General features: G+C 42.7%; 2 protein-coding genes across 3 annotated transcripts; both read left to right on the forward strand.

Annotated features, from left to right (window-relative positions):
- Positions 1–475: 475 nt before the first annotated feature.
- LOC136760088 (uncharacterized) lies at positions 476–9,236 on the forward strand. The gene is made up of 7 exons (XM_066715338.1): positions 476–625; positions 3,478–3,586; positions 5,527–5,709; positions 5,812–5,941; positions 6,637–6,710; positions 7,150–7,414; positions 8,166–9,236. The coding sequence occupies exons 1-7, from the start codon at positions 508–510 to the stop codon at positions 8,277–8,279; spliced, it is 993 nt and encodes a 330-aa protein (XP_066571435.1). The 5' UTR covers positions 476–507; the 3' UTR covers positions 8,280–9,236.
- Positions 9,237–11,384: 2,148 nt separating this feature from the next.
- Positions 11,385–23,343, forward strand: znf711 (zinc finger protein 711). 2 transcript variants are annotated; one of them, XM_066715339.1, is made up of 9 exons: positions 11,385–11,797; positions 14,788–14,871; positions 15,203–15,301; positions 15,460–15,975; positions 16,522–16,677; positions 16,969–17,106; positions 17,532–17,669; positions 18,100–18,243; positions 20,049–23,343. In XM_066715339.1, the coding sequence occupies exons 3-9, from the start codon at positions 15,223–15,225 to the stop codon at positions 21,224–21,226; spliced, it is 2,349 nt and encodes a 782-aa protein (XP_066571436.1). In that variant the 5' UTR covers positions 11,385–11,797; positions 14,788–14,871; positions 15,203–15,222; the 3' UTR covers positions 21,227–23,343. The 2 variants fall into 2 exon arrangements, with proteins under 2 accessions (XP_066571436.1, XP_066571437.1); XM_066715340.1 differs by lacking the exon at positions 11,385–11,797 and adding an exon at positions 11,999–12,019.
- Positions 23,344–26,244: the final 2,901 nt, after the last annotated feature.

Genomic DNA, 26,244 nt, shown 5'->3' on the forward strand with positions numbered 1-26,244 from the left:
TTTAAATTAACCTTCTGCTGGCATAGCATTCCTAGTTTCAGATTGAAGGTAAACCATTTGACTTGGAACTCAATTGCTGAAGGCCAACCCCCCCCCCCCAACACATAATTTAAACAATACAAAGATAAAACAAAACCACAGTTACTGTACGCTGACCTCTAGTTTATGCCACTCGCTACACACCCACAGAACAGTAAAGTAATTTTTCAGTGTATGTCTGAGTTTATGTGCATTGCAGTGTTCTGTGTTTATTTATGTGGTGCTGATTTATTTTTTACTCTTATGGGGGGGACAACTTGGGTGTGAAAGAGTAGAGACAAGAGGTTAGTTAGGTCAGTTAATTAATAATTGTCAGCATGATGCTATTACAGCAGGGCATGAGATGATCTTTGCTCCTGAGCTGCATGTGTGCGTGTGTGTCTGTGTGTGTGTGAACAATAAGTATTAACGCAGTGCACCGATGTGCCCACTTGTCGTGAGGACTTGGTGAGACAGGGCTGTGCAGAGATGGCAGTCTGGATTGCTCTGGGACTGGTGATGCTGCTGAGCTCTGCCTGCTCTGGACAGAATGGGAGCACCACCCAGGTTCCTACCAGCCCCACCACAGTACCAGCGGCTTCAGACAGTAAGGCACTCTTTGTTTTCATTTCACTTCGAATTTGCCTTTGGAATCTCAGGTCAGCTGGGACAGCAGAGGTCCACTGCTGGAGCAGCAGACAGAAAAAGTAGTGGTAGTGGTCACTGGGGCACAGAGGCAGAGGAGGGCGGTTGGAGGGGAGTCAGCTCTGGAAGTGTGTTTAAATGAGCCATATCAAAGCACCCAGGGTACTTTGTTATATTTTTAAATTTGAAGGCATTTACATTTGTGTTCTATTGTTTGGTAATGGGTCGCACCATGACTCAGCTTTCAATTTAAAACAAATACAAAATGTAAAAGGTCCTCAGCCTTGTTCTGTGGAGCTGAATACAGTGCATCCGGAAAGTATTCACAGCGCTTCACTTTTTCCACATTTTGTTATGTTACAGCCTTATTCCAAAATTGATTAAATTAATTATTTTCCTCAAAATTCTACAAACAATACCCCATAATGACAACGTGAAAGAAGTTTGTTTGAAATCTTTGCAAATTTATTAAAAAAAAAAAAAAAAAAGCACATGTACATAAGTATTCACAGCCTTTGCCATGACACTCAAAATTGAGCTCCGGTGCATCCTGTTTCCACTGATCATCCTTGAGATGTTTCTACAACTTGTTTGGAGTCCACCTGTGGTAAATTCAGTTGATTGGACATGATTTGGAAAGGCACACACTTATCTATATAAGGTCCCACAGTTAACAGTGCATGTCAGAGCACAAACCAAGCCATGAAGTCCAAGGAATTGTCTGTAGACCTCCGAGACAGGATTGTATCGAGGCACAGATCTGGGAAGGGTACAGAAAAATTTTCTGCAGCATTGAAGGTCCCAATAAGCACAGTGGCCTCCATCATCCGTAAATGGAAGAAGTTTGGAACCACCAGGACTCTTCCTAGAGCTGGCCGCCCAGCCAAACTGAGCGATCGGGGGAGAAGGGCCTTAGTCAGGGAGGTGACGAAGAACCCGATGGTCACTCTGACAGAGCTCCAGCGTGTCTCTGTGGAGAGAGGAGAACCTTCCAGAAGAACAACCATCTCTGGAGCACTCCACCAATCAGGCAGGTATGGTAGAGTGGCCAGACGGAAGCCACTCCTCAGTAAAAGGCACATGACCACCCACATGGAGTTTGCCAAAAGGCACCTGAAGGACTCTCAGACCATGAGAAACAAAATTCTCTGGTCTGATGAAACAAAGATTGAACTCTTTGGCCTGAATGGCAAGCGTCATGTCTGGAGGAAACCAGGCACCGCTCATCACCTGGCCAATACCATCCCTACAGTGAAGCATGGTGGTGGCAGCATCATGCTATGGGGATGTTTTTCAGTGGCAGGAAATGGGAGACTAGTCAGGATCGAGGGAAAGATGAATGCAGCAATGTACAGAGACATCCTTGATGAAAACCTGCTCCACAGCGCTCTGGACCTCAGACTGGGGTGAAGGTTCATCTTCCAACAGGACAACGACCCTAAGCACACAGCCAAGATAACAAAGGAGTGGCTAAAGGACAGCTCTGTGAATGTCCTTGAGTGGCCCAGCCAGAGCCCAGACTTGAACCCGATTGAATATCTCTGGAGAGATCTGAAAATGGCTGTGCACTGACGCTCCTCATCCAACCTGATGGAGCTTGAGAGGTCCTGCAATGAAGAATGGGATAAACTGACCAAAATAGGTGTGCCAAGCTTGTAGCATCACACTCAAAAAGACTTGAGGCTGTAATTGGTGCCAAAGGTGCTTCAACAAAGTATTGAGCAAAGACTGTGAATACTTATGTATATGTGCTTTTTTTTTTTAACACATTTGCTAATATTTCAGACTTCTTTCACATTGTCATTATGGGGTATTGTTTGTAGAATTTTGAGGAAAATAATTAATTTAATCAATTTTGGAATAAGGCAACATAACAAAATGTGGAAAAAGTGAAGCGCTGTGAATACTTTCCGGATGTACATTATATTTGTGAATCTGACGGGACAGAATGCTGTCCAATGCAGAGTAGCTGTACAGGTGGAGAGAATCAGCTACTGATAATGTGGAAGATCAGTGTCAGCCAGCTGCCAGGAGGACCCAAATGCAGGGTGAAATACAAGGAAGGATGGCAGGTCAGGAAACATGCTGAGGGTCAAATACCAGTAAACAGTGCAATAGAAAGAATCCAAAGTAGTAGTCAAAAGGCAGGCAAAAAGTCAACTATCAGGCAAACAGGCTTGAGCAGGAAATCCAAAAATCGTAAGACAAGGGAACAGGCCAAAGGTAAATACTAATAGATAGTCTTAGAAATGTAGCAGGATAGCGAAACAAGACTTAGTACTAATGGAGTGTCACTGGGGGATATATACAAAATATGGGTGATGAGCAAGAGAAGCGGTGAGTTAATGGATTCTGGCACTGGGTGATAATTAAATTATTAGGTGAGTGAAACAGGAGAGTGGAAAAAAGGGCTTGTAATGACTGTGGCAAGGGTGGTGTCTGGTGAAGAAACTAGGAAGTGCTGATCAGGGAATGTTACAATCAGGGACAAAGTCATTTGTAGTCTCTGGCCTTTCATCCTGTGTTTTGGGTGGTGCTGTGCGCTGCACTTTCTTTTGGCTAGAAAATCATAACATTGAAAAGAAGAAATAAAAGATGAACCCACCCCTCCACTCAGCAGTCTGGAATGACAGTGCCCAGCCTGACAGCAGCCCCGCACATTTCTTACCAGTCTGGAATGGCAGGGCCCAGCACTTCTCACCAGCTTCTCCTTTCCTTTTCCCTCATTTCTTTCTCTGGACTTTCCTAATTTACTTGTTCCTTTTATTGTTTCTCTCTTTTGTTCATCGTGCTGTATCCCATGTCTGTTTTCAGTATTCTGCAAGGACAAGCAAGATTTTGAGCCATGTGCCAGAAGCTCCCAATTCAAGCAGTGCAGCAGCGCCGGATCCTGTTACTGCAGGCAAAATCAGCCCTACTGCAGGTGAGAGGACTGGGGTAACACAGAACAGGCCTGGGGTAACAAACTGTAAGGGTATGATTATAGATTGGGGACCCCCCCACCACTAACCACAACAACCCATTCTGTATTAGGAACCTTCCTGCAGGTGTTCATGGGAAATAGCTAATGCTTCTGCCAATCCTGGTAGCATTTTTGACTTTGAGCCATGTGCCAGAAGCATATATACAGTTAGGTCCATCAATATTTGGACAGTGACACAATTGTCATCATGTTGGTTCTGTACGCCACCACAATGGATTTGAAAGGAAACAATCAAGATGTTCTTTCATATTTAATTTGAGGGTAGTTAAATCCAAATTGGGTGAACGGAGTAGGAATTACACCCATTTTTAGATGTGATTCACCCAATTTTAGGGGCTCAAAAGTATTTGGACAAACTAGCAATCATGAATTAAATTGTGAGATTCAATACTTGGTTGCAAATCCTTTGCAGTCAATGACTGTCTGAAGTCTGGAACCCATAGACATCACCAGATGCTGGGTTTCTTCCCTGGTGATGCTCTGCCAGGCCTGCACTGCAGCTGTCTTTAGTTCCTGCTTGTTCTTTGGGTGTTTTGCCTTCAGTTTTGCCTTAGAAATCAAAACAAACCGATCAGAGAGAGAGCAAAAACAGTAGGTGTTGCCAAATCAACTATTTGGTACATTCTTAAAAAGAAAGAACACACTGGTGAGCTCAGGAACACCAAAAGGCCTGGAAGACCATGGAAAACAACTGTGGTGGATGACAGAAGAATTCTTTCCCTGGTGAAGAAAAACCCCTTCACAACAGTTGACCAGATCAAGAACACCCTCCAGGAGGTAGGCGTATCTGTGTCAAAGTCAACAATTAAGATAAGACTTCACCAGAGTAAATACAGAGGGTTTACCACAAGATGTAAACAGGAAACGGAAAGACCAGATTAGAGTTTGCCAAAAAACATCTAAAGAACCCTGTACAGTTCTGGAACAACATCCTATGGACAGATGAGACAAAGATCAACTTGTACCAGAGTGATGGGAAGAGAAGAATATGGAGAAGGGAAGGAACTGCTCATGATCCAAAGCATACCACCTCATCTGTGAAGCATGTTATGGCATGGGCATGTATGACTGCCAGGGGAACTGGTTCCCTTGTATTTATTGATGATGTGACTGCTGACAAAAGCAGCAGGATGAATTCTGAAGTGTTTAGGGCTATATTATCTGCTCAGATTCAGCCAAATGCTTCAGAACTCATTGGACGACGCTTCACAATGCAGATGGACAATGACACGAAGCATACTGCGAAAGCAACCCAAGACTTTTTAATGCAAAGAAGTGGAATGTTCTGCTATGGCCAAGTCAATCACCTGACCTGAATCCAATTGAGCATGCATTTCACTTGCTGAAGGCAAAACTGAAGGCAAAACGCCCCAAGAACAAGCAGGAACTAAAGACAGCTGCAGTGCAGGCCTGGCAGAGGATCACCAGGGAAGAAACCCAGCATCTGGTGATGTCTATGGGTTCTAGACTTCAGGCAGTCATTGACTGCAAAGGATTTGCAACCAAATATTGAAACTCACAATTTTATTCATGATTTTGTTAGTTTGTCCAAATACTTTTGAGCCCCTAACATTGGGGGGACCATATATAAAAATGGGTGTAATTCCTACACCATTACCCAATTTGGATGTAATTGCCATCAAATTAAATATGAAAGTCAACACTTAAATCACATCTGGATTGTTTCTTATGTGGTGGTGTACAGATCCAAAATGATGACAATTGTGTCACTATACTAATATTTATGGACCTAACTGTATACATATATACATATGTGTGTGTGCATGTTTTTATTCATTCATTATTATCTGTGTTTATAAGTATGTATGTATTTATTAATTTATTTATTAATTAACTTTATTTATTTTCTGCCTGTCCAGGTGCCATAACTACAATGAGGGAAGTGTTGAGTTCTGGTACCTTGGGCAAGGATGTGATCAGCTGTGGAGTACCACCACTCTGATCTTGGTGACCACCCTGCCTGCGCTGGCCCTGGCCCTGCTGGTAGGGGTGCTGGTGCAGTGCGTGCACTACTGGAGGACACCAGAGGACCGGCAACATAGGTCAGTTCTGGAGTGTCAGGGCATAAACCGCAGCCTTTTGTTTAGAGCATGCAGATGGGAGTCCTTCACTGAATCACTGTGTGGTGATCCTGTCTCTTTCAGGAAAGAAATAAGACATACACAAAAAGGCATCCCCCCTCAACTACTCACCCCAGACAACGTGTACAGTAACCCGATATTCACCCATGAACCGGAAGTGTTTGACAGGCACATCGAGAATCCCTTCAGGATGGTAAGATCCTGGCTGAGCAAACAGCATAGTACAGTATGGCATAAAACAGCCCAGCTCACTACAGTACACCAGATAACAGTAGAGCACAGCAAGGTATAGTACAGCACAGCACACTACAGAAAAACAGAGTAAAGTAGATGACGGTATAGCACTGCACATCCCAGTACAGCACAGTGCAAAGGAATAGAAGAGGGCTGTAAAGGATGGGATCAAGGGAATGCTTGGGGTCAGGGTTTAGGATTATGAGATTGAATTATGAGATTTTACCCTAATGCTTCCATGCTAGTGAATTTAAGTACAGGGACCCCCCAACACAGCAGGGAAATGCACGGTATATGGTACGTGTATCTGTTACAATAAGTCAGGGGATTTGCTCTTTGCATTGATGCGGAGCATAAATAAGATGGGAGAAGCTGCAGTTTTGTCAGGCTCCTCAAGAGGGCACTGGTGTGCTGCAGATTTAAAGAGGCTCTGGATTAGCTATTCAAACAATATGAACAGTGCAGTGTAGCTTTGAAACAATATTTCCCTCAAGAGCACTGTTTAAATGTTGACAGTTATACAGAATGCATTTAAGTATTGGAATTATATCTGTGTGTTTTATGTAAATGCTTAATGGGATTTTTATATTAATAAAAATGCTACAATACAGTCCATTAAAATTTGTCTTTTGACCTACTTCTCCCACCCTTTAGAGCCTCCAGAGACCCCAGGCTGTGAATTTGTACCCCGCAACACAGGAGGCCGCACCCCCAGGCATGTCCTACAGGTGAGTTGTCCATGATCATAGACCTACATGAATGAAACTGTTTGAAACTGTTTGAGTTATAATCAAAACACCTATGTCTAGCTCATCTGAGCAAAATACTGAGCCTCACAGCACTTCACCCAAGTAAGCTATGTAGTTATTCCATTGTTTAATTCACTTGGCACTCCTTTACACAGCGGAGGAGGCAGCAGGAGGAAAGTGTGCCTGTTTAACCGAGGGTTTTTTGCAGAGCTGGATGTTTTGGAGTTCAGAGCCTCAGTGCTGTGTCTTGGGTGTGCAGTGTTGGTGTGCTTGTATGTCACTGCAGTGTATCATGTCTTGTATTTGTGTGTTGATTGCTGTGTCTATATACTGTATGCAGTGTGTCGGTGTGCAATGTACTTTACACTGTACACTACTCAGTGACTATGTGCTGATCATTCTCTCTGTATGTGTTCAGTTATCAGACGCACCAGCTCAAAGCTCAGCCCTTCTATCCTCAGTACTCTGGCCACCCACCCAGCCAAACACCCAGTCAAACACCTAGCCACCCACCCAGCCACCAGCCCAGGAACCCATACACGGGGGAATCAGATGACAGTGAGGAGGATTACAGAATACGCAGGCCCACACTGCACCCAGCTGGAGCCTACGTGACCAGATCCATGCTGCCCCCTCCTGGCCACAACAAGTCAGCTCCAGATCCTGGCCCTCGGGCTATGCCGGTGAGTTGGTCCTTGTACCAATATGGGACTCCTCACAATGGCTCAGGGAGCAAGCCATGCAGTAAAACAAGCAGCACAGGAATACTGACACAGAGACCAGGGGGCACAGTGTGGAAACAGACAGAATAATTTAGTCTGGCCTGTGTGCTTCAGATGTGCCATATTCAGAAGCAGTCTTGGGTTGTACTTGCACTTCCACGCAGTAAATAAAAGGAATTAATGAAAAAATTAAGAAATCCCAAGGCAGCGCAGTCGAGGCGTACAACAGCGCTAATGACCAGATGCAAGGAAAATTGTGTCCTGCTCAAGTCAGTCAAGCTGAAGCTCAGACAGGGGCCGAAGTACGAGGCAAGCATCGAGGAACCTAACTGTAGACAAGACAACTGTAGCATATTTATCACTGAAGCAGCAGAATCCTCCATTACTCCAATCCAATGAGAGACAGAAAACAGAGAGAGCGAAAGAAACAATAAACAGAAAGATCGCAGACAACACAGCATCACAACAACGCAATAATGTGTAATTCAGTTTAATTTCCTTTTTATGTTGGCAAAAAAAAAGAAGTAGAAAAAGTGCAGTGTCTGCCTTCCTGTGCGGTCGCTATAGTAACCTGCCTGAGCACCCGTCGCTAATTCAGCCCAGGAGGAAACTGTATGCGTTTGCTTGTCTCCTGCAATTCAGCCACACCCACTTCTCTACACTTTACTAACTCTTCACTTCACTGTCTCTTTTTTATGATTATTTTTTGCAGAAAGGTGCTGTGCCCATATTTCCCCCCAGAAGTCCCCCTTCACCCACCTACCCCACATCAGAAAATAAAGCCCAGATGCAGTTTCCCCGACCGCAGATCATATTGCAACACTGAGAGTGGCTCCATCCTCTCCTGTATGCCTGCTAGACCATGCATGCCCTCACCAATACTACTCATAGCTGTGATTATTATTATTATTATTTTTTATTAGCAGATGCCCATGTCCAGGGTGACTTACAAGATATAAGAGCAATACAATGTGCAATAATACAGTGCAGTGATACAGGATTAAGCTACATATTGTGTGTGTGTGTGTGTGTGTGTGTGTGTATGAGATTGTGGTGTGAATTGATTTTTTAGGTAGGGGCAAGGGGCAGGCCAGTGCTGGTGGGACTGGTCCTGACAAGGATTTCTGGGTCTCTTTAACCCTATCCCTCCACCTACTAAAGATATGCGACTGGACTGTGAGAAATTCAGGAAGTAATAGTCAAGTAGTAGATGAAACAGTATGGATCACAGAGTGGGAAATAAAACCAGAAGCAGCATCTCTAATGTGACAAAACAAAGACAGTTACAAAATAATGTACACACACACACAGTCTAGTTCAGCTGTACTCCTTAGTGAATTACTAAACAGTGTAATATTTTTTAAATTAAATTGAGTGCAATAAATTGTCAGTATTACCTAGAGCACTGTACAGCACTGTACATAAGGCAGGAGTCCACAGTACAACTCCCTCAGCTTGCAAATCATGTGGTTAAATATAATTTTGATCCATGGTGCAGTTTGCATCATGAAAGGCTTAATTTACATTCTTAGAGTTCCTCTAGCCCCTGCAGCTTTCCTCTCGTATTCTCACGTTGTGTTCCATTGCAAAACAAATAATTAGCATTGTACAGTACACACATATGATTGTGTATATACACATTATTAAACTATAGTCAATGATTGTCTTTTTAATTGCATTTCATGTCTCAAAACTGTTTACAATGACTCAATTGTTTGTTTGTTTCTTTGCAAGCAGATCTGTCTCTCTCATGGTTAAACTGTGATAAACTCAATTTCTGGGATGTCTGTATCAGTGTCTTCCTGTCTGATATGAACTGAATGTAGCTATCTGGAGAAAGAGAGAGCTCAAGGGAAAGATAAATTATCAAGTGAATCTGAAACCTTGATCCATGTGTGAGGAGACTGGCAAGGAGGAGCTCTGGATTCTTCAAGCTGACGACTGTGCTTCGTTGTATTAAATGCACCCTATGGTTCTGGAATCAGTGAATGGGCATAATTATCAATATAAAAATAGAGGGGAAATGAGCAGAGCTAGATATTCAGGGCTAAGGGTGGAGCCAGCAGACACAGAGGACCTGTAAGTTCAGTTCATTCAACAGAAGCTGAATGTTTGCATCTTCACTGCAGGCTTGTGGTGGATTGAGATTTCCCCATGTTTCACTGGCATTTCCCAGGGTGCTGGCTCCAAAAATAAATAAATTAACCAGTTGGTACCATAAAGAAATACACAAATTAATATTCAGTTTATAGGAACTAGCCTAACTGGTTCTTAATGACCACTACAAAGCATGAAAAACAGAACATCAGTTTAGCACTGTTGTCCTTAAAGCGGGACAGCTAGTATGCATGGAGCATTATTATCATGATATTTCTCAGGACTCGGCCTTATCCAGGATGACTTACAATTGTTGCAGTATATCACAATATTTTTATAGATGGGTTTTTAGCTTTCTGGGGGAGGTGGAGAGTAGGAATATAGTATCACTCAGCAATTTTAATTTGACAGCAGCACCAGCTATTGGGTGCAGGAGAGTAAATCAGGTGTGTGTGCCTTTGAGTATACTGTTTGTGCACTGGTGGGCATGACTGGAGCGGGGAGGGCATCATGCCTTGCTCACAGTGACATTCTTTCTTGGATGACGACATGAAATCTTTCATGCCCTGGGTCGGTCAATCTTCTGGCCTTGCAGAGAGACCCGCCCCCCAACTGAGTATTTAGGAAGACAGCCCCCTCCTATACATAATCTGAAATGGTATTTCACAGATGGTAGTTTCCAATGCAAATAAATCAACAAGGTGCAAATAATGCAGTGGAGCATTTGTAAATGGTGCATAGCATAATCACAAGATACTGAAATGCTATATACGTACAATTAAATTACAAGGAAACAAATCAACTGTCAGATTTGGCTTTTTCGATATTATAATTAGTTGTTATAGAAAAGTTATTCTAATAAATGTAAACGTATAAACCGTAAAATGTGATAGTTGTAATAAGATTTAAAAGATCTGCTGTAATATTACAGTTGCCGTGGAAGACCACTGTCATTGTCCACATTTCTCGGTGCCCCCCTCCAATCCACACCCTGCATAAACTTCATTTCCCATCACCCTCCTCCTCAAACTTCATTTCCCATCATGCCCAGCCGAATTCTCTCTGGTATTGTTAAGGTTAGCTTTCGTAAGGCGTTTTTTGTTGATTTTTCGCATTTGTACACCGTTAGTCTCCTGCACAAATAAATTCACCTTCCCCCTTCGATAACGAGTTTATATTGTAAGTTGTCACTGTGCGCCTATTGTAGAAGTTTAAATCCCGTGTTCACGAACAGGCTTTATGCCTGCTTCCACTCTTTAGTATGTAGCCTTAACATTATGAAAGTATACACTGATATTTGAAAACAACAAAATGCAGGAATATATGATTTTCTACTTTTTAGCGGATTGTTTGGTTCTTGAAACCAAACCGTTCATTTATGATAATGATACTAGCTTGAGATTACAAAACGGATACAATGTAACATATGTCGTATCAAGGGGCTCTATGAATGTGGAATGACAGACGGTTGGATAGATACAGAGACAGTTCGTAGACAAACTAGCGTTGACACTGTATTGGCAGGACTTATTTTTATGCAGTCAGGACAGCGTGGCTTTATTCGGGAGCTCTGACGCAGTGTATCATACGGATGCAACAAAGCATCAAATATATGAATCGTGCATTTATTTCGTTATATATTCATGTATTATTCATTACTTACACCCAGTAAAAAATTAAATGCAGATTACCATTACATTTCCGCTTTGTACTGGATGTGCATAGCAAACTTGCAAACCGCCTTGGCAGAGAGAAACATTTGAAATGTAATAATGAATACTGAAACCACACCCGTATACACTGCTGGCTTTGCAATGCACTGGAGGTACAAAACGCTAGCTCCAAGTAAATGTTCAGCAGTGTCCTTAATATCTCACCCCTACTCCTCGAAACGAAAACTCCTTGAACGAAAAGCAACGCCATATTTGTTTCGCACAGACGAAGAGTCTCCGCTGTGGCTGCCCTGCAGCGCCTAACCCAGAAAACGACTACAGCTTTTCACTCGAGTGACGTAGACACACAGGGATCGGCGGCGGAGGAGGCCGCGCTGTCCCCCCTGCTCCTCCCGCCCTCCTCTCGCCCGTCAGCGCGCAGCCTGATTGGTCCAGGCCTGGAAAAGGAGAGTTCGAGAATCCAGAATGTGCAGGCCTCGGCGTCCGAGCCGCGCGAAAAAATAGCAAAACAGCCCGAGACAAAGGCAAGCAGGGAGCGCAGAGCCCGGGGCCGAGCGGGGCACTTCCACAGCAGGTAAACTGGGCCGACGCGACGGCGAGCTGTTAAGGGAGAGGGCGACTGGGCAGCAGCGGCCCAGTCGGCGGGGCCTGGGGCCTCTCGCAGCCCGCTCGCAAAGACGGATAACAAAGGGCGACGCGGCCTGAGCCTGCTCGATTGTTTGTAGAAGCATGCCTGAATTTGACCTGCCTGGTTTCACGGTGCTGGCGACCGCCGTAGAGGACGTCTAAAAACGCTGTATGTGATGTAAAAATGGCACTGCGATGTTTTAAATGCAAATGGAAATAGCGTTTGTTTTAAGAGGAGGTAGAAAATGGCGGAAAACAAGATGTCGGCTAGTAGTAGCTGTCGCAGAGCGGCTCCGTCTGTATTGAGGTCGTCTTTCCGCGCAGTTTAGCACAATGCCTACACGTGTAGTGCACTGGCGATCAGAAAAATAAAGCCTCCAGGCTCTGGCTGTGATGTGTGTTGTGGTTGGTTTGGTGAGACGGTGGAGCTGCTTCTCTTGCAGAATGAAAGTATGCGATGGCAATCCGCCTGCATATAATTTGAAAAGTGAAGCGGCCATTTTTTTCTGTCTGCAGCGGGGAGCTATGGGGTGGGAGATTGACAGCAGAAGATCAGAAAGGGCAGTGTAGTATTTGAGAAAAGTGGTGATAATATGCAAGCATATACGACTGTTCTCGTAAAGACAGGCTCGTTTTGATGCACTGTGACAATCAAAACAAACAAAAACCGTATATTAAAATGTTATTTTAAAAAAGTGTTTGTTTAACGGGTATGTATATTGGCTGCATAAAAAAATCTGACTTTTTTTTTTTTTTTTTTAAACCTACCGTATCTGACAATAACCTTTGTTTCGAATTTTTAACCCATGATATTGCTGAGTCCACCATCATACCTGCGATCCGCCTTGGGTTGTATACAACTGTACATCTCACTATTTAGATGCATGACCGTAATAAAACCAGCTTTTTTTTTTTTTTTACTGACACATAATAACCAATGCTATTCGATCATACAGATGTAGACATGTATCATATGGCTTTGCTGGGCGTACAGGTCTTGTTTTGGCGGCAGCGTGGGATCTCTGTCAGTGTCATGCATGCGTGCTTACTGTAGCCACAAACAAAGACGCGGTTTTATCTGAGATTAGCAGTTGTAACTCAGATGATACAGAGTTTGTTACTGATTATCTCCTACATGCTCCCCAGCTTGCAGCTAGAACGGCTGTGCTGTCTATTCCTGTATCTGGCGGATATGTTCTTTGCTACATAAATTGGCAACACCTTTGTGTGTGCTTGTGTGTTATGGATACATTACATCTCGTTGACATAACACGTCCAATCATAAAAACTTTGTTGTTTAAACAAGATTCACTCCGACTCCGGCTCGCACACTTGAACACTAACATAGTTTGCTGGATGTGTTTATTATAAGGAACATAATTGTGTGTGTATATACATCCTGAAGTCTCGATGCTATTTAGTATTTTTATTTTTAAGTTTGTGTGGTCGGTTATAACGTTTTAAGGAGTTCTGCAAGTCGCTTGTCTGTTGTGGCTTCAACCCAACGTCAGAGTAATTTCCTTTTCTGTGCTTCCCAATGTACCGGGTCTTCATAATCGACCCAATCCGTTTGTGTGTGTTTTGAGAAGTCAGTTTCAGAATTAATCAAGTGTGAAACAACCAAGCAGCAGCTTTAATAAGGCCGAGCAGAAAGTCACCAGAATGAAGTCGCAGGAAAAGTAACACGTCTCTGACTTGTTTTATTCGGCGTTAGGATGCGTTTAATTTGTGCTCTGACTGTGTGAATTGAGCATTTGAATTCATGGGAAATGTAGTCTATCTTGCAGAATACCTTTTCTGGATGAGTTCCACACGTTCGTTTTACATCATATTTAGACTCGTGGTGTAAGGCATCCTGTAAATGCAACATTCCTTCTCAATTAAATTTGGGCTGTCCAGTGACAGTACATATTCTCCTGCAGATTATCTGCCAGACTGATGTGTATAACAAAATAACATGTTAGTGTTTAATACACAAACACAATGGAACACACACACACATTGAGGAGGACTGCTGTTTGGAAATGGAAAGCCTGATTTTAATCAAATATGTCTTCATTGCACTTAATTTTCCCCACAAAGAAGAAGTGAGTGCAGATTGGAAGACATGTACATTGTAATTACATGAATGGCTTCCTCTTCTGTTAGTTTTTGTCTTGTTTTTTGCTGGCAAGCCTGTTCCAACTGATTCTTCAGAATGCTTGTGCTGGGGCTATAGTGGTGCTGAAAGGATGCCATACCAGTGTGGCATATACACTCCTCTAACTCCGGGCAGTGCCCAGAGTTTACAAAGCCGTTGATGGATAAGTAAAGTGGATTCGTTGACATGTTTCTGCCTGAAATAAATTACATTCTTTGAAATGGTTTTAGTTTTACACAGGATGAGATTTAGGGGAAGCGTGCAAAGTTCTTATTGGATTTTTTCCACCTTTAAATGAGTAACTAGCTATTAAATCTCACCATGATAGTTATTTTTCAGTGTATTTGTATATAATTTGGTTTTTATGACATCCTTTGACTTCATAGTCAATTTGACTTCGTAGTCCTTACACCCAAAAGCAGTCTGAGTTTTACATATTTTAGATGTGTAGGATGAAAAATATATCAGCCCTAATTGGAGTGTAGTTGCGGATCACTGCCAACAGTCTGTACATTTTATATTTCCCGTGTGCCAGTTTACATGGTACATTGCTGGTGACAAAGAGAATGCAATTTATATGTTTATATGTTCTGGTTAAAGTGTTTTGCAGTGAATACTGAAAGCAGCATTTTAAGCACGATTTCAAACACACACAAGCGGGTACTTCACCTGGAACATAGCACAGACTTCTGTATGATCAATGTAACTTTCCACATATTATTTGTCCTGCCATTTTATTGTTCTATGTCTGCAAAGCAAAAGGTTGTTTTCTGAATTGGATCACATCTCTCTCCTAGGTACCTACCTCCCTGGAGTGACGACAGAAGCCAGCACTGGACAATTTTCTGTTTTGTTAAAGAACATTGGCATCAAATGTGAAGGTAGGGCTCCTTCTGCCCAGGTGCTAGTGCTGCTTGTAGTTGTGTTCATTGTTCAGATGTATCCTGGTTAACTAGAATTTGACTCATGGCGGTGTTTCTGAATGATTGATTGTGACTGAAACAGGGCAGGTGAGCAATTTTGAAGAAACCCAAATAACTTTAATACAAAGCTCGTTGCTTGGAGCTTTCTGGTGTGTACATAAATATGAAATAAACTGGAAAATATGAGGAAAGTCACCACCACTTGGATGAGTAAATGCACAGCAATCAGATTTTTCTGGTTAATGCTAAAATTAATTTATATTTTTATTCTCTACCCTGTCTCCTACAGCTTTTAGGGAGTAGCAGATCATGGACCAAGGAGGAGGGGGGTTGGAGCTGCAGTCACAAGATTCTAAAATGCCTCACACGATGATAATGCAGGACTTTGGTAGGTACCCGACAGCCGTCTCACTACGGAATTGTTTGTTTTTAAATGTTTATCTTTCAGGAGAAGATAACCAACATATCAACATGTACATAAATGGACAAAATAAATAAACCTTAAAATCTTAATTTGCAAATAAACATCCCTGCTGTCTCCCCCAGTGGCTGGCATGGGTGGCATGGCACACATCGACGGAGACCACATTGTGGTGTCGGTGCCAGAGGCGGTGCTGGTGTCGGACGTGGTGACGGACGAGGGCATTACGCTGGAGCATGGGTTGGAGGCTGAGGTGGTGCATGGGCAGGACGGCATGGTGACGGAGGGTGTGATCGTGCCGGAGTCCGTGCTGGGGTCGGAGGTGGCCATTGAGGAAGCACTGGACTCTGACCACCATCACCACCACCACCACCACCACCACCACCACCATGTGCTCACCACCGACCTCATCGCCGAGTCCGTGCGGGTGCCCGATCAGGTGTTTGTGGCCGACCTGGTGTCCCATCAGGACGACCACCTGGGCCACCATGAGTTAGTGTCCGAGGAGGTCATGGTATCCAACTCCGACTCGGAGGCCGTGATCCAGACGCATGAGGGAATGCCCGCCTCCACCGTCACCATCAAGACCGAGGACGACGAGGATGGCAAAAGCACCTCTGAGGACTATCTGATGATTTCCTGTAAGCACTGCCCTATTCTCATTACAGCATTCCTCCTGCTGCAGGCAAGAATTCACAAGAATTCATAAGCGTTTGTCCTCAATGGCGCAGTCTGTTTGACTGTCTGCTCTGTAATCTTGCTTATACATCATAAATATAGTAGTAACACTATAATAATAGTAACACGGTACTGCTAAACGTACATCAGTGTGGTTCTCACGTACGTGTGCTGCACACCTCTGGCAGCTGCTGTCTGTAATTGGTGGAACACTAATGGCTGGATTCATAGTTGCACCCAATGTTGTTTTAGGTAGGGTGCTTCTAAGGTTAGTGATGATCAAGGTCTGTGAAACCAGCTGTTAGTGTGATGAATGTAAAGATTAATTAAAGCCATTCAGTATATCGTTTGAGTGTTACAGCAGTAATTAACTGCTACCTGTCTGACTGGCTAGGTAGCATTTGTAAAAATATAAGTAAAACTCAGTCCTTCATATTAATGGAGGTCTTGTCTGTGCTGTGGTTAGGGGCGTTAGGCGAGTGGCTGACTGCCCTCTGCTTTCTCCTCAGTGGACGACGTGGGTGAGAAGCTGGACATTGGAAATACGCCCCTGAAGATCAGCACTGAGGTGACGCAGGATGACGGCTCCAAAGAAGATGGCTTTGGCTCCGAGGTCATCAAGGTGTACATCTTCAAGGCAGAGGCCGAGGATGATGTGGAGATAGGTGAGTGCGTTGCTTCGCTCCTGCCACGCTTTGTTTTATTACTTTCTTTAATGTCATTCTTTATTTTCACTGTGCTTTGCAGTAGGTTTATTTCAGTGCAATTGCAAATAAATGTATGTGGCAATGAAAAACTTAATGTATTAAGAATATAAACGCCATATTGGCTTCATATAAAACTACAAGAAGGAAACCCTGAAGAAAGAACGCATAAAATGTCAGCCTGCTAGTCCTTTGCTGTAAGCATTGGTCCTGGAATTTCAGAACCTTTGTGCGTTTGTGGTCTGAGTGCAGGGGGCACAGAGGTCGTGACGGAGAGCGATTTCCACAATGGCCATGCTGTGCTGGAGCCTGGGGGCGTGGGCAGAATGCCAAGGGAGAAAATGGTGTACATGGCGGTCAAGGACTCCTCCCAGGAAGATGAGGACATCAGTACGTACACATCTCTTTATCTTGCGCTTTCCTGGACTTCACTTCCTGTTTCTGATCTGATCACCCCTCCAAGAAACACAACTCTTAGCAGTTGTATCTGCTAAGAAATGCACCTAAAGGCAGGTGCAGTATCCTGACAGACTTTCAACTGCCTTCAAGCAGTTTTGCGTTCCCTATGAAAGGTTAGTTTGTACATGAGAAGATGAGGTTTTCAAACGAGAGCAGCCTTGTTCAATCCATTCTGCTCATTCAATAGCCAGTAATAATCCCAGAAACATTTGTTCCAACTGATCTTGACAAGTCCTCCTTGGGTTGATGTGGTTAGTATCTAGGGGGTGCTGGGTTATAATTTAAATTTTGTGGGTGTTAGATGTCGTCTAGGTCTAAATGTCATTGTGATTGTTGTTGTTGGTGCCACTGTGCAGACTGCGCGGAAATTGCAGACGAGGTGTATATGGAGGTGATCGTGGGCGAGGAGGAGGCACCCACCATGCAGGAAGCGCAGCTAGACGACTCCACTGTCAACAAGACCTTCGTCCCCGTGGCCTGGGCAGCCGCATACGGTACATCCCCCCCGCCTCGGCACGCAGGGACTCGATGAAGTGTTTGCTTACTAGTTGAAGACAAACTACGGAAATATATCGTAGCTAGAAGTTTGGACTGTGCTGCTCTTCAGCTGAAATAATGGGATAACTTGCTGTGTAAATAAGCAAGCTTTTGATTGAGAGGATGAATACTGTATACTGTCCCAAAATTAAAATACAAGGTAGAAGGGGTCAGAGTTCAAGGGTCAGGGCACGATGATAAGTAAAGGAAAAGTCCTCTTACAGTGCTGCATCCGTCTGCTGACCTTAATGTTTCCATATAATGTATAGCTTTCAAAATAAGTCTGCATTTTTAAGTAAATTGTCATCTACACAGTCAGACTCAGCCTTAGTTCACGGCCAGCAGGATGATGAAGTACAGTTTGACTGTCCCTCCTTTCCTTCCCAGGTAACAACCTTGATACCAGGCTCGAGAACAAGAACGGCGCCGCCACTCAGTACCTGCAGATCAGTGACAGCATCAGCACCAGCAGGGCGCTCAAACAGAAAGCCAAGAAGAAGAAGAGGGGCGAGACCCGGCAGTGCCAGACCGGTGAGGGGGCGGGGCGCATGGCACAGTCTTCTAAGACCACTCGTGGCATTTCAGTGCTGCGGTTTCTGCTTCCCAATTGTTCTGTGTTAGAAAACAGCTGGAGCAAAGTGCTCTGGAAAGCAGGGATGAGAATTTTCCACGGATCCACAGATTTTTTTTTTTTTTTTTTTTTTGACAAAATATCACATGACTCACATTTATTTATTTATTTATTTATTTATTTATTTATTTATTTATTTTAATACAAATTGACAGTGTTTGAATACAGATATAGGGAGAGGGCATAAAAGGTGAAGGAGGTGGAAGAACGAATCAGTGTGTGTTCAGGTCCTCAGACCTGTGTGTGCTGCACTTGAATATATTTAAATAAAATTTAAAAATCTAAATTAAAACATTTGATTTGTATAGCCTACTGCCCATTACTTAATTAAAAGTTGTGGGATATAACCAAGTTTAAAACCGTCACAAAAAAAACCTCAATTGCACTGTTTTGTAATGGTGGCATTGGACCAGATTACATTAAAACAATGTATTCTGAAAATGTATACTATTACACTGATAATGTATTCATTTTTTCTTCTGAAAGAGCAGTATCCCCCATTTGCCATCAAGCCTGTTATTCTGCTTTGTTTCTTGATCCGTCATGTTTACAGCAAAGTGTTGAGCAATATATGGAAAACGTAAAACAAATGTTTTGAAATACATGTGCTGTTGAGATTTGCTAAATGCACAGAAGACCCCCAAAAAGTTTAATGTAACTTGTGCAACTGAAAATTGGTATCACGGAGGAACAAGCAATCTCCAGGATCATTTAAGCAACGCAAGTTTAAATTATTATGTGTTATTTATTAGGCTTAATAATGGGTCAAATGCATAGATCTGAAAGATGGAGATGATCCCGTGGTTAGTATGCAGCTTTGTACTAACTCTGCAAGTTCGTTGCAATTGACCCATTATTAATATTATTATTATTATTATTATTATTATTATTATTATTATTATTATATATGGAAAAATAGGCTTTATAATGTTGACACAAACTCTGAACTGTAGAAGGGAGTCTTTTTGTTATAGTTAATCCAAATTAAGGTTACTGTGTTACGGTATCTTTAGTATTTACTACTTCCAGTATAGGTGTGTCTTTTAATGTTTCTGAACGCCGGGGTATATTCATTTAAGGGGTTTACACTGATATGCTATTTCCAACACGTTTTCTGTATTGAATAAAATACAAATTAAAGTTAACATGCATACGTCACTGCGTATACAGTTTAGTTGAGTAAGCTGCTTTTACTGGAAGGTTAACATGTTTTATGCAAGTAAAATCAATATACATAAACCATGTAAAAATAAATAAACATGATTACAGTTTGAGATTTTTATCTTGTTTATATGGATTACCTGTTTAAAAAAAAAAGTAGGTTTTTCATTCAGATCTATACACTAGTAGCTAATGTGATGTAATTGATTGAAATTATGCCATTCTCATCCCTGGGAAAGGAAGTGATCAAAGTATTGCTTGTCCTACTTGTGCAGGAAGGTGAGGCCAAGTACTGGCATGTCCTCAACTTCAGGGGAATTTAGATCTTGTAACCAACCAACCATCTTTTACAAGAGTGCAGCCTGGGAGATAAATATTAAATAAGCTAAGTTTATTTGTTCTATACTATTAATTAGAGATTGTTTTTAATAATTTGCAGGGCTGTAGAACAGTGTACCTGCCTCAGCCAGTACCCTATGTCTGCCCTTGTGTGTATGGCAGCTGTGTCTTGGCTCTCACTAACCTTTACTACCTGTTTCCTCAGCGGTCATCATTGGGCCGGATGGGCAGCCCCTGACGGTGTACCCCTGCCACATCTGCGGCAAGAAGTTCAAGTCGAGGGGATTCCTGAAGCGGCATATGAAGAACCACCCAGACCACATGTTCAAGAAGAAGTACCAGTGCACGGACTGCGACTTCACCACCAACAAGAAGGCCAGCTTCCACAACCACCTGGAGAGCCACAAGCTCATCATCAAGAGCGACAAAATGCACGAGTTCACCGAGTATACGCGCCGCTATCGCGAGGCCAGCCCTCTCAGCTCCAACAAGCTCATCCTGCGCGACAAGGAGCCCAAGCTGCACAAGTGCAAGTACTGTGACTACGAGACGGCTGAGCAGGGCCTGCTCAACCGCCACCTGCTGGCTGTGCACAGCAAGAACTTTGCACATGTGTGTGTGGAGTGTGCCAAGGGCTTCAGGCACCCCTCAGAGCTGAAGAAGCACATGCGGACCCACACGGGGGAGAAGCCATACCAGTGCCAGCACTGCGAGTTCCGCTGCGCCGACCAGTCCAACCTAAAGACTCACATCAAGAGCAAGCATGGCACGGACCTGCCCTACAAGTGTGGCCACTGCCCCCAGGCCTTTGCCGATGACAAGGAACTGCAGAAGCACACAGAGATCTTTCAGGGCCACAAGACTCACCAGTGTCCGCATTGCGACCACAAGAGCACCAACTCCAGTGACCTGAAGCGGCACATCATCTCTGTGCACACCAAGGACTTCCCGCACAAGTGCGAGGTGTGTGAGAAGGGCTTCCACCGGCCCTCTGAGCTTAAGAAGCACTCAGAGACTCACAAGGGCAAGAAGGTGCACCAGTGCAGGCACTGTGACTTCAAAATCTCCGACCCTTTCACGCTTAGCCGCCACATCCTGTCAGTCCACACCAAGGACCTGCCCTTCAAGTGCAAACGCTGCAAGCGGGGCTTCAGGCAGCAGAACGAACTGAAGAAGCACATGAAGACGCACAGCGGGCGCAAGGTGTACCAGTGCCAGTATTGCGAGTACAACACTACTGACGCGTCGGGCTTCAAACGGCATGTCATCTCCATCCACACCAAGGACTACCCCCACCGCTGTGAATACTGCAAGAAGGGCTTCCGCCGGCCCTCGGAAAAGAACCAGCACATTATGCGGCACCACAAGGATGCGCTGATGTAATGTTGTGTGTCCCCTTTCTGACTTTGGCTGCCCTGCTGCTGTTTTCTGGGGGGTGGACTCTGGGAGGGCAAGGTGGAGGGGGAAGATTACATTTATATGGTAAATGATGATGATGACGACGATGATGATAAGATTTTAACTGTTCTCCTTGTCAGGTCTGATTCACACCTGTTTTTTTTTTTTTTTGTCCCCCAAGAATTGTAAAATAAGTCTTAAACAACGAGAGTAACAAAAACCCACAAGAAAAAGTATTCTGAGTCAGCACGGCAGGGGGGGGTGCGTGTGCGGTAGATCGGATGGTGGGGAGGGTATTAGCTCTGTTTCAGCTTCTTCAGTTTTCTTTCTTTGCAGTAAATCAAGATAGAATCACTTGTGTGAACATTCATGGGATCAGATATCAGGTCCTTTTTTCTTTTGGTGTTCCCTAACCATTTCTATATATAGGAAACGGGCCAATGTAAATTTCAATTCAGGAATAGCCTTCAAAGAGTTGTTTGATTACTGTATCAAAAACCAAGAACGTGATAAATGTGTATGGATTTCTCTCTGGTCTTGATCCAAGTGTGTGAAGGAGAGCGCTGTCACTGTCAACCCGAGTAAATGTTTTATTTTAATTTTTTATACATACAAGCAAGTCTGTGTCTCTGCCATTCTTTGCATAACGTTTGTTTAAAAGCAAGAGAGGGGGAGGGGGGGAGTGTGTCTCTGTGGTAACCCCAATGTCCTTGTGTGATGAGTGTGCAAATGTATTCCTGGGGAGGATTCTTCAGTTTGTAAGACCTCTCTCCCATTCATACTGTTTAATTGTGACTGAAAGAAACCCAACAGATGTTTCTTGTCCAGCATCCTCCGTAGCTGAAGCCCCTGTGAGCACGTCAGCAGCCCCAGCGCTGCACTCTGCAGTCAGTGTCCATCCCAGTGTAGCAACTTGGTGTCTGGGAATTGCCGTCTGCTCATCTGTTCAAAAGCATGGCCTATGAATTCAGCCAGCATTTCTGTAGGGGCCATATAGTATGTGTTAGTAGGATTTCTGAAACTTTGTGTTTTGTTTTGTCTGTTCGGAAATTCTCACCTTTTCAAGCTTTGGTAACCGTACAATATTATAATGTTTGTAACTGTGCTGGGTAGACAACAACATTCGGACAGTGGTAGATCACAATCATAGTTTAGATAGTGCTATTTGCCCATTAATTGTGTTTTCCATACACTTGGGACATGAACTGTATTTATTGAGAGACTTCAGTTGGCAAGAAACCCCCCCCCCTCCAAAAAACAACTATTTTCAAAATTGTGCAGTGAAGCCATTTTAGAAAAATACACAAGGTCTCTGATTATCTTGCAGGGATGTTTAATTTATCCAGTCACTGTGGGAACAGAATTAATTAACTGTTTTTTTAGCCCATGAGGGAAGCCTCCAAGTAACGGTAGATGACTAAGAGTGTGTGTGTATGTAATATGTAATATATATACATGTACGTATGTACATACATATACACACATACTATGCATATATAATATACAAATAAGGAAGAAATAAACTTTATTCCTTCCTTATTTGTATGATATTCTGTATATGCAAAGTATGTGTGTGTGTGTTAATGTATGTATGACCATTTGAGCAGAAACCTTGCTTACCTAGCCAATTATCCCTAAACTTAAGTCACAGGTTTGTCACACAACCACTTCGAGGTCACGGCAGTGGTCACCTGAGGGAATGTCTGCAGCTTAAGTTTGTTGTGTTGCTGCCACCGCCTCCCCCTGAATGCCTGCATGTGCATCTTTGTGTATGATCTCGTTCCTTTCTTATAGCATTGCAAAGGTTGTTGTCTGGTTGTAACCAATCCCCCCCAACACACACACACACACACTTGCTTTTCTCTCTAAGATAAACTGAGATAAACTTACTTGGATCTTTTAAATATTTGTAAGACTGTCCCCATTTTTTTTTTATTTTTTGTCAATCTGTTTTCTTTCATTCACCAAACCTTGTGCTGCTGGAAGCTAAAGTCCCCAGCAGTGGTGAGTGTGTTCGCATACTGGCTCAAAGGAAGATCTTTTTTCTCTCAATATTTTGCAACTGGTGTAAAGTTTACAAATAAACTACAGCTGGCCATAGAGTAATGTGTTTTCAGCCATCTTTTGACTTTTATTACAAATGGTAAAAATCTGCCATGACTGTTATTGGGTTTGTTTTGTTTCCCTTCCCCCCGTTACATTGTGCTTGGGTGATGGCTGGTAAGGAGTAACTAAAATAAATGTACATCCTTTTCTTAAAAAAAGAAAAATGTTCGGTTTTCATAACTGGATTTATTCATGCATTTGATATTGAAATAGCCAATACACCAAACTGCAGAAAGGAAAGATTTAATAACACCTGAATGAAATACATGGAAGTGGAGTCTTTTGTAAGTAAATTATTTTAAATGTTGGCATTGGTGCAGGTATACTGAATCTGAAGCTGAACTGTCTCTTCACAGGCATATGCGCATCTACATGTTTAAATAAAGACTTATTGAAATAAACCCCTAACAGCCCAGTACAAGCTGTATGATTAATGGAATCCTGAGAGAATTTGCTCCTTTTTGTGTATTCTTGAAATATACACATTATGGAATTTGATTAATAACAAAAAAAAAAGCAGACACATTTTGATGTGTCTGCAGCAGAAACCTTGATCCACACATTTATTACGTCTAGGTTAGACTATTGTAATGCCCTTTTAGCAGGACTCCCAAAGGCTATGACTTTGAGGCTCCAAACAGTACAAAATTTGGCGGCCAGTGTTGACACGTACAGAATCCCGCAGTTACGTTACCCCCATTTTGTCTCGTCTTCATTGACTTCCTGTTGCACAGATAATATATTTTATAATGTATCTAATAACATTTAAAGCTTTACATGTTCTTGTATCTTATCTCTCAGACCTTTTATGTCCCAAGTCAGGTGTTGCACTCTACTGAGGCAGACTTGCTTACAGTGAAGCCTTTTACAATTGCTACTTATGGATCTCGCCGTTTTACTCACTTAGTGCCCATTCTATAGAACTCCTTACGAGAGGCATTAGAGCAGTACATACCCTGTCTCTTTTTAAATCTTGTTTAAAAACACTGCAGTTTGATCAGGCTTTTAGTTAAAAATATGAAGTATGATGTGTGTGTGTTGTGCTGTTTTTATTAAATTGTGCAGCACTTGTGTTATGTGATCAAGAACCTCCACTAAACAAATCTACAGATATGGGGAAGATATTAGAGGAATTCAATAATTTGGTTAGTGATCTATGAAATGCTCAAGTACTCAAGTACTTCTTTTTTGGTTGTTTTGTGAGATGAAAATCTATATTAGTCTATTTTGGTGAAGGAAATGTAATCAAGGACACCCATTCCGTCACAGACACACTGCATTTACTGCTACTGACCTTCTTTGTACCAGTCGTGTTTTATGTTCTCCCATCCGATCTGCAAATGCTGTCACGAATCAGACACTAGATGTCAGCAAGTGCATCCCAAGCTGGCTCTGCATTTTTGTACTGCAGTACTCACAGAAATCAGGATGCACGGTGCAGCAACATTTGTTTGTGTAGTGTATGTGTTACTGTAAACCAGAGGGAACTGCTATCATGGCAAGTTTTTTTATATATATATATATATATATATATATATATATATATATATATAGTGGAAAGTTTAATACCATTTACAAACTAATAATGATCAGAAATTATAAAAAGTTGTGAAACTGCAGACTGATTACATTTTCCATCACCCATTTACTGTCAATATCCTGTTCTTCCTTCACAGCTTACTCGGGTTGTTTTTTATATTATAATCCATGGGGAAAGTGCTTCTGGTTACTTTAGTAAGGCAGTAAAGCCCAGGTGGGGACAGGCAGAGATGAGGATGTGCAGAGGGCTCTACATTTATATTCCACAGTTGACTTGGTAGACTAAACCAAATGCCATCTTTAGATACGATGTCTGATATGGATTTAAAAAAAAAAAAATGCATTGAAGGAATCAACTCTCATCAACTACTGAAACTAGAATATGCTGTTTCTTCACTGCCTTTTTCATTTGAATAAAAGTCCAATTTTAAATCAAGCAAAATAGAATCAATGTTGCACCTCAAGAACCTAGAGGATGTGTGTAGAAAATGCCTCTGTAAAAACTAAAAAGTAAACAAATGCTGTATATTTTATTATTTTGAGCAATGCAATATTTTCGGGGGTTTTCAACACTTGTAATGACTGTACTGTATCAAACTATTTAACTACTAAGAAGAAAAGTTTACATTGTGATTGTGTTGAATATATATTTTTTAAAAAGTGGGCGGTATGTGCTATCCACCTTTGTAACGCATGCATTCCTACAAGACCTGGAAGCATTTAGATTTTACTTCAGTAGTAAGTGTGCATTTAATTTGTTTTTCCTCCCTCCCTCCCTATGACTCGGCTGTAATGCACCCCTGCCATAAATACAGCATTTGAATTGCTAAAGACCTACACCTGTGGTTACAGCTTTACTGTTTTTAATTCAGTGCTGCCCAAACCCAATCCTCAAGGGCCCCTATCCAGCAGGTTCCCTTTCAAGTCGAAAGACAGCCATTACCGAATGGGAAGAGCCTTCTGACCCATCAATCAGTGAAAACTTGTACCCAAGCTGCCCAATAGGGGCCCTGCTGGCAGGAGGAAGATCCGCCACCAGTGTCTGTGAAAAAGTCTCCTCCTGTCCCCTGTAGCCTGCCATTTCTTCTTTCACCAATTAATGAGAGCTGTTTCGAGAGAGAGAGATTTAGTTTTCCCCTTCATTGCATGAGATTTGTGCCACCTACTCTTCGGAGTATTACCCATGCTCATCTGAGCTTTCTTTGAGCTGTTCGGAGTATTATTATGATTGCTTTCAGAGTCTACACTCTTGATCTGCTACTGGATTAGTTCCCCACAGAGGTAAGTCTGTGGTAGGAGTCTCGTGCTGGAGCTGGTCTCGACCCCTCCATAGAGATCTACTGTAGACTGATTCACTC

This window comes from Amia ocellicauda, chromosome 10, assembly GCF_036373705.1.
Source record: "Amia ocellicauda isolate fAmiCal2 chromosome 10, fAmiCal2.hap1, whole genome shotgun sequence".
NCBI lineage: Eukaryota > Metazoa > Chordata > Actinopteri > Amiiformes > Amiidae > Amia > Amia ocellicauda.

Excerpts from the sequence above, each read along its gene's own strand:
- LOC136760088 (XM_066715338.1), top strand. The coding sequence starts at position 508 with ATGGCAGTCTGGATTGCTCTGGGACTGGTGATGCTGCTGAGCTCTGCC. Across the intron at positions 3,587-5,526 it reads CAAAATCAGCCCTACTGCAG|GTGCCATAACTACAATGAGG; the intron begins GTGAGAGGACTG and ends CTGCCTGTCCAG. Across the intron at positions 6,711-7,149 it reads CCCCCAGGCATGTCCTACAG|TTATCAGACGCACCAGCTCA; the intron begins GTGAGTTGTCCA and ends GTATGTGTTCAG.
- znf711 (XM_066715339.1), top strand. The coding sequence starts at position 15,223 with ATGGACCAAGGAGGAGGGGGGTTGGAGCTGCAGTCACAAGATTCTAAA. Across the intron at positions 15,976-16,521 it reads GGACTATCTGATGATTTCCT|TGGACGACGTGGGTGAGAAG; the intron begins GTAAGCACTGCC and ends CTTTCTCCTCAG. Across the intron at positions 18,244-20,048 it reads GACCCGGCAGTGCCAGACCG|CGGTCATCATTGGGCCGGAT; the intron begins GTGAGGGGGCGG and ends CTGTTTCCTCAG.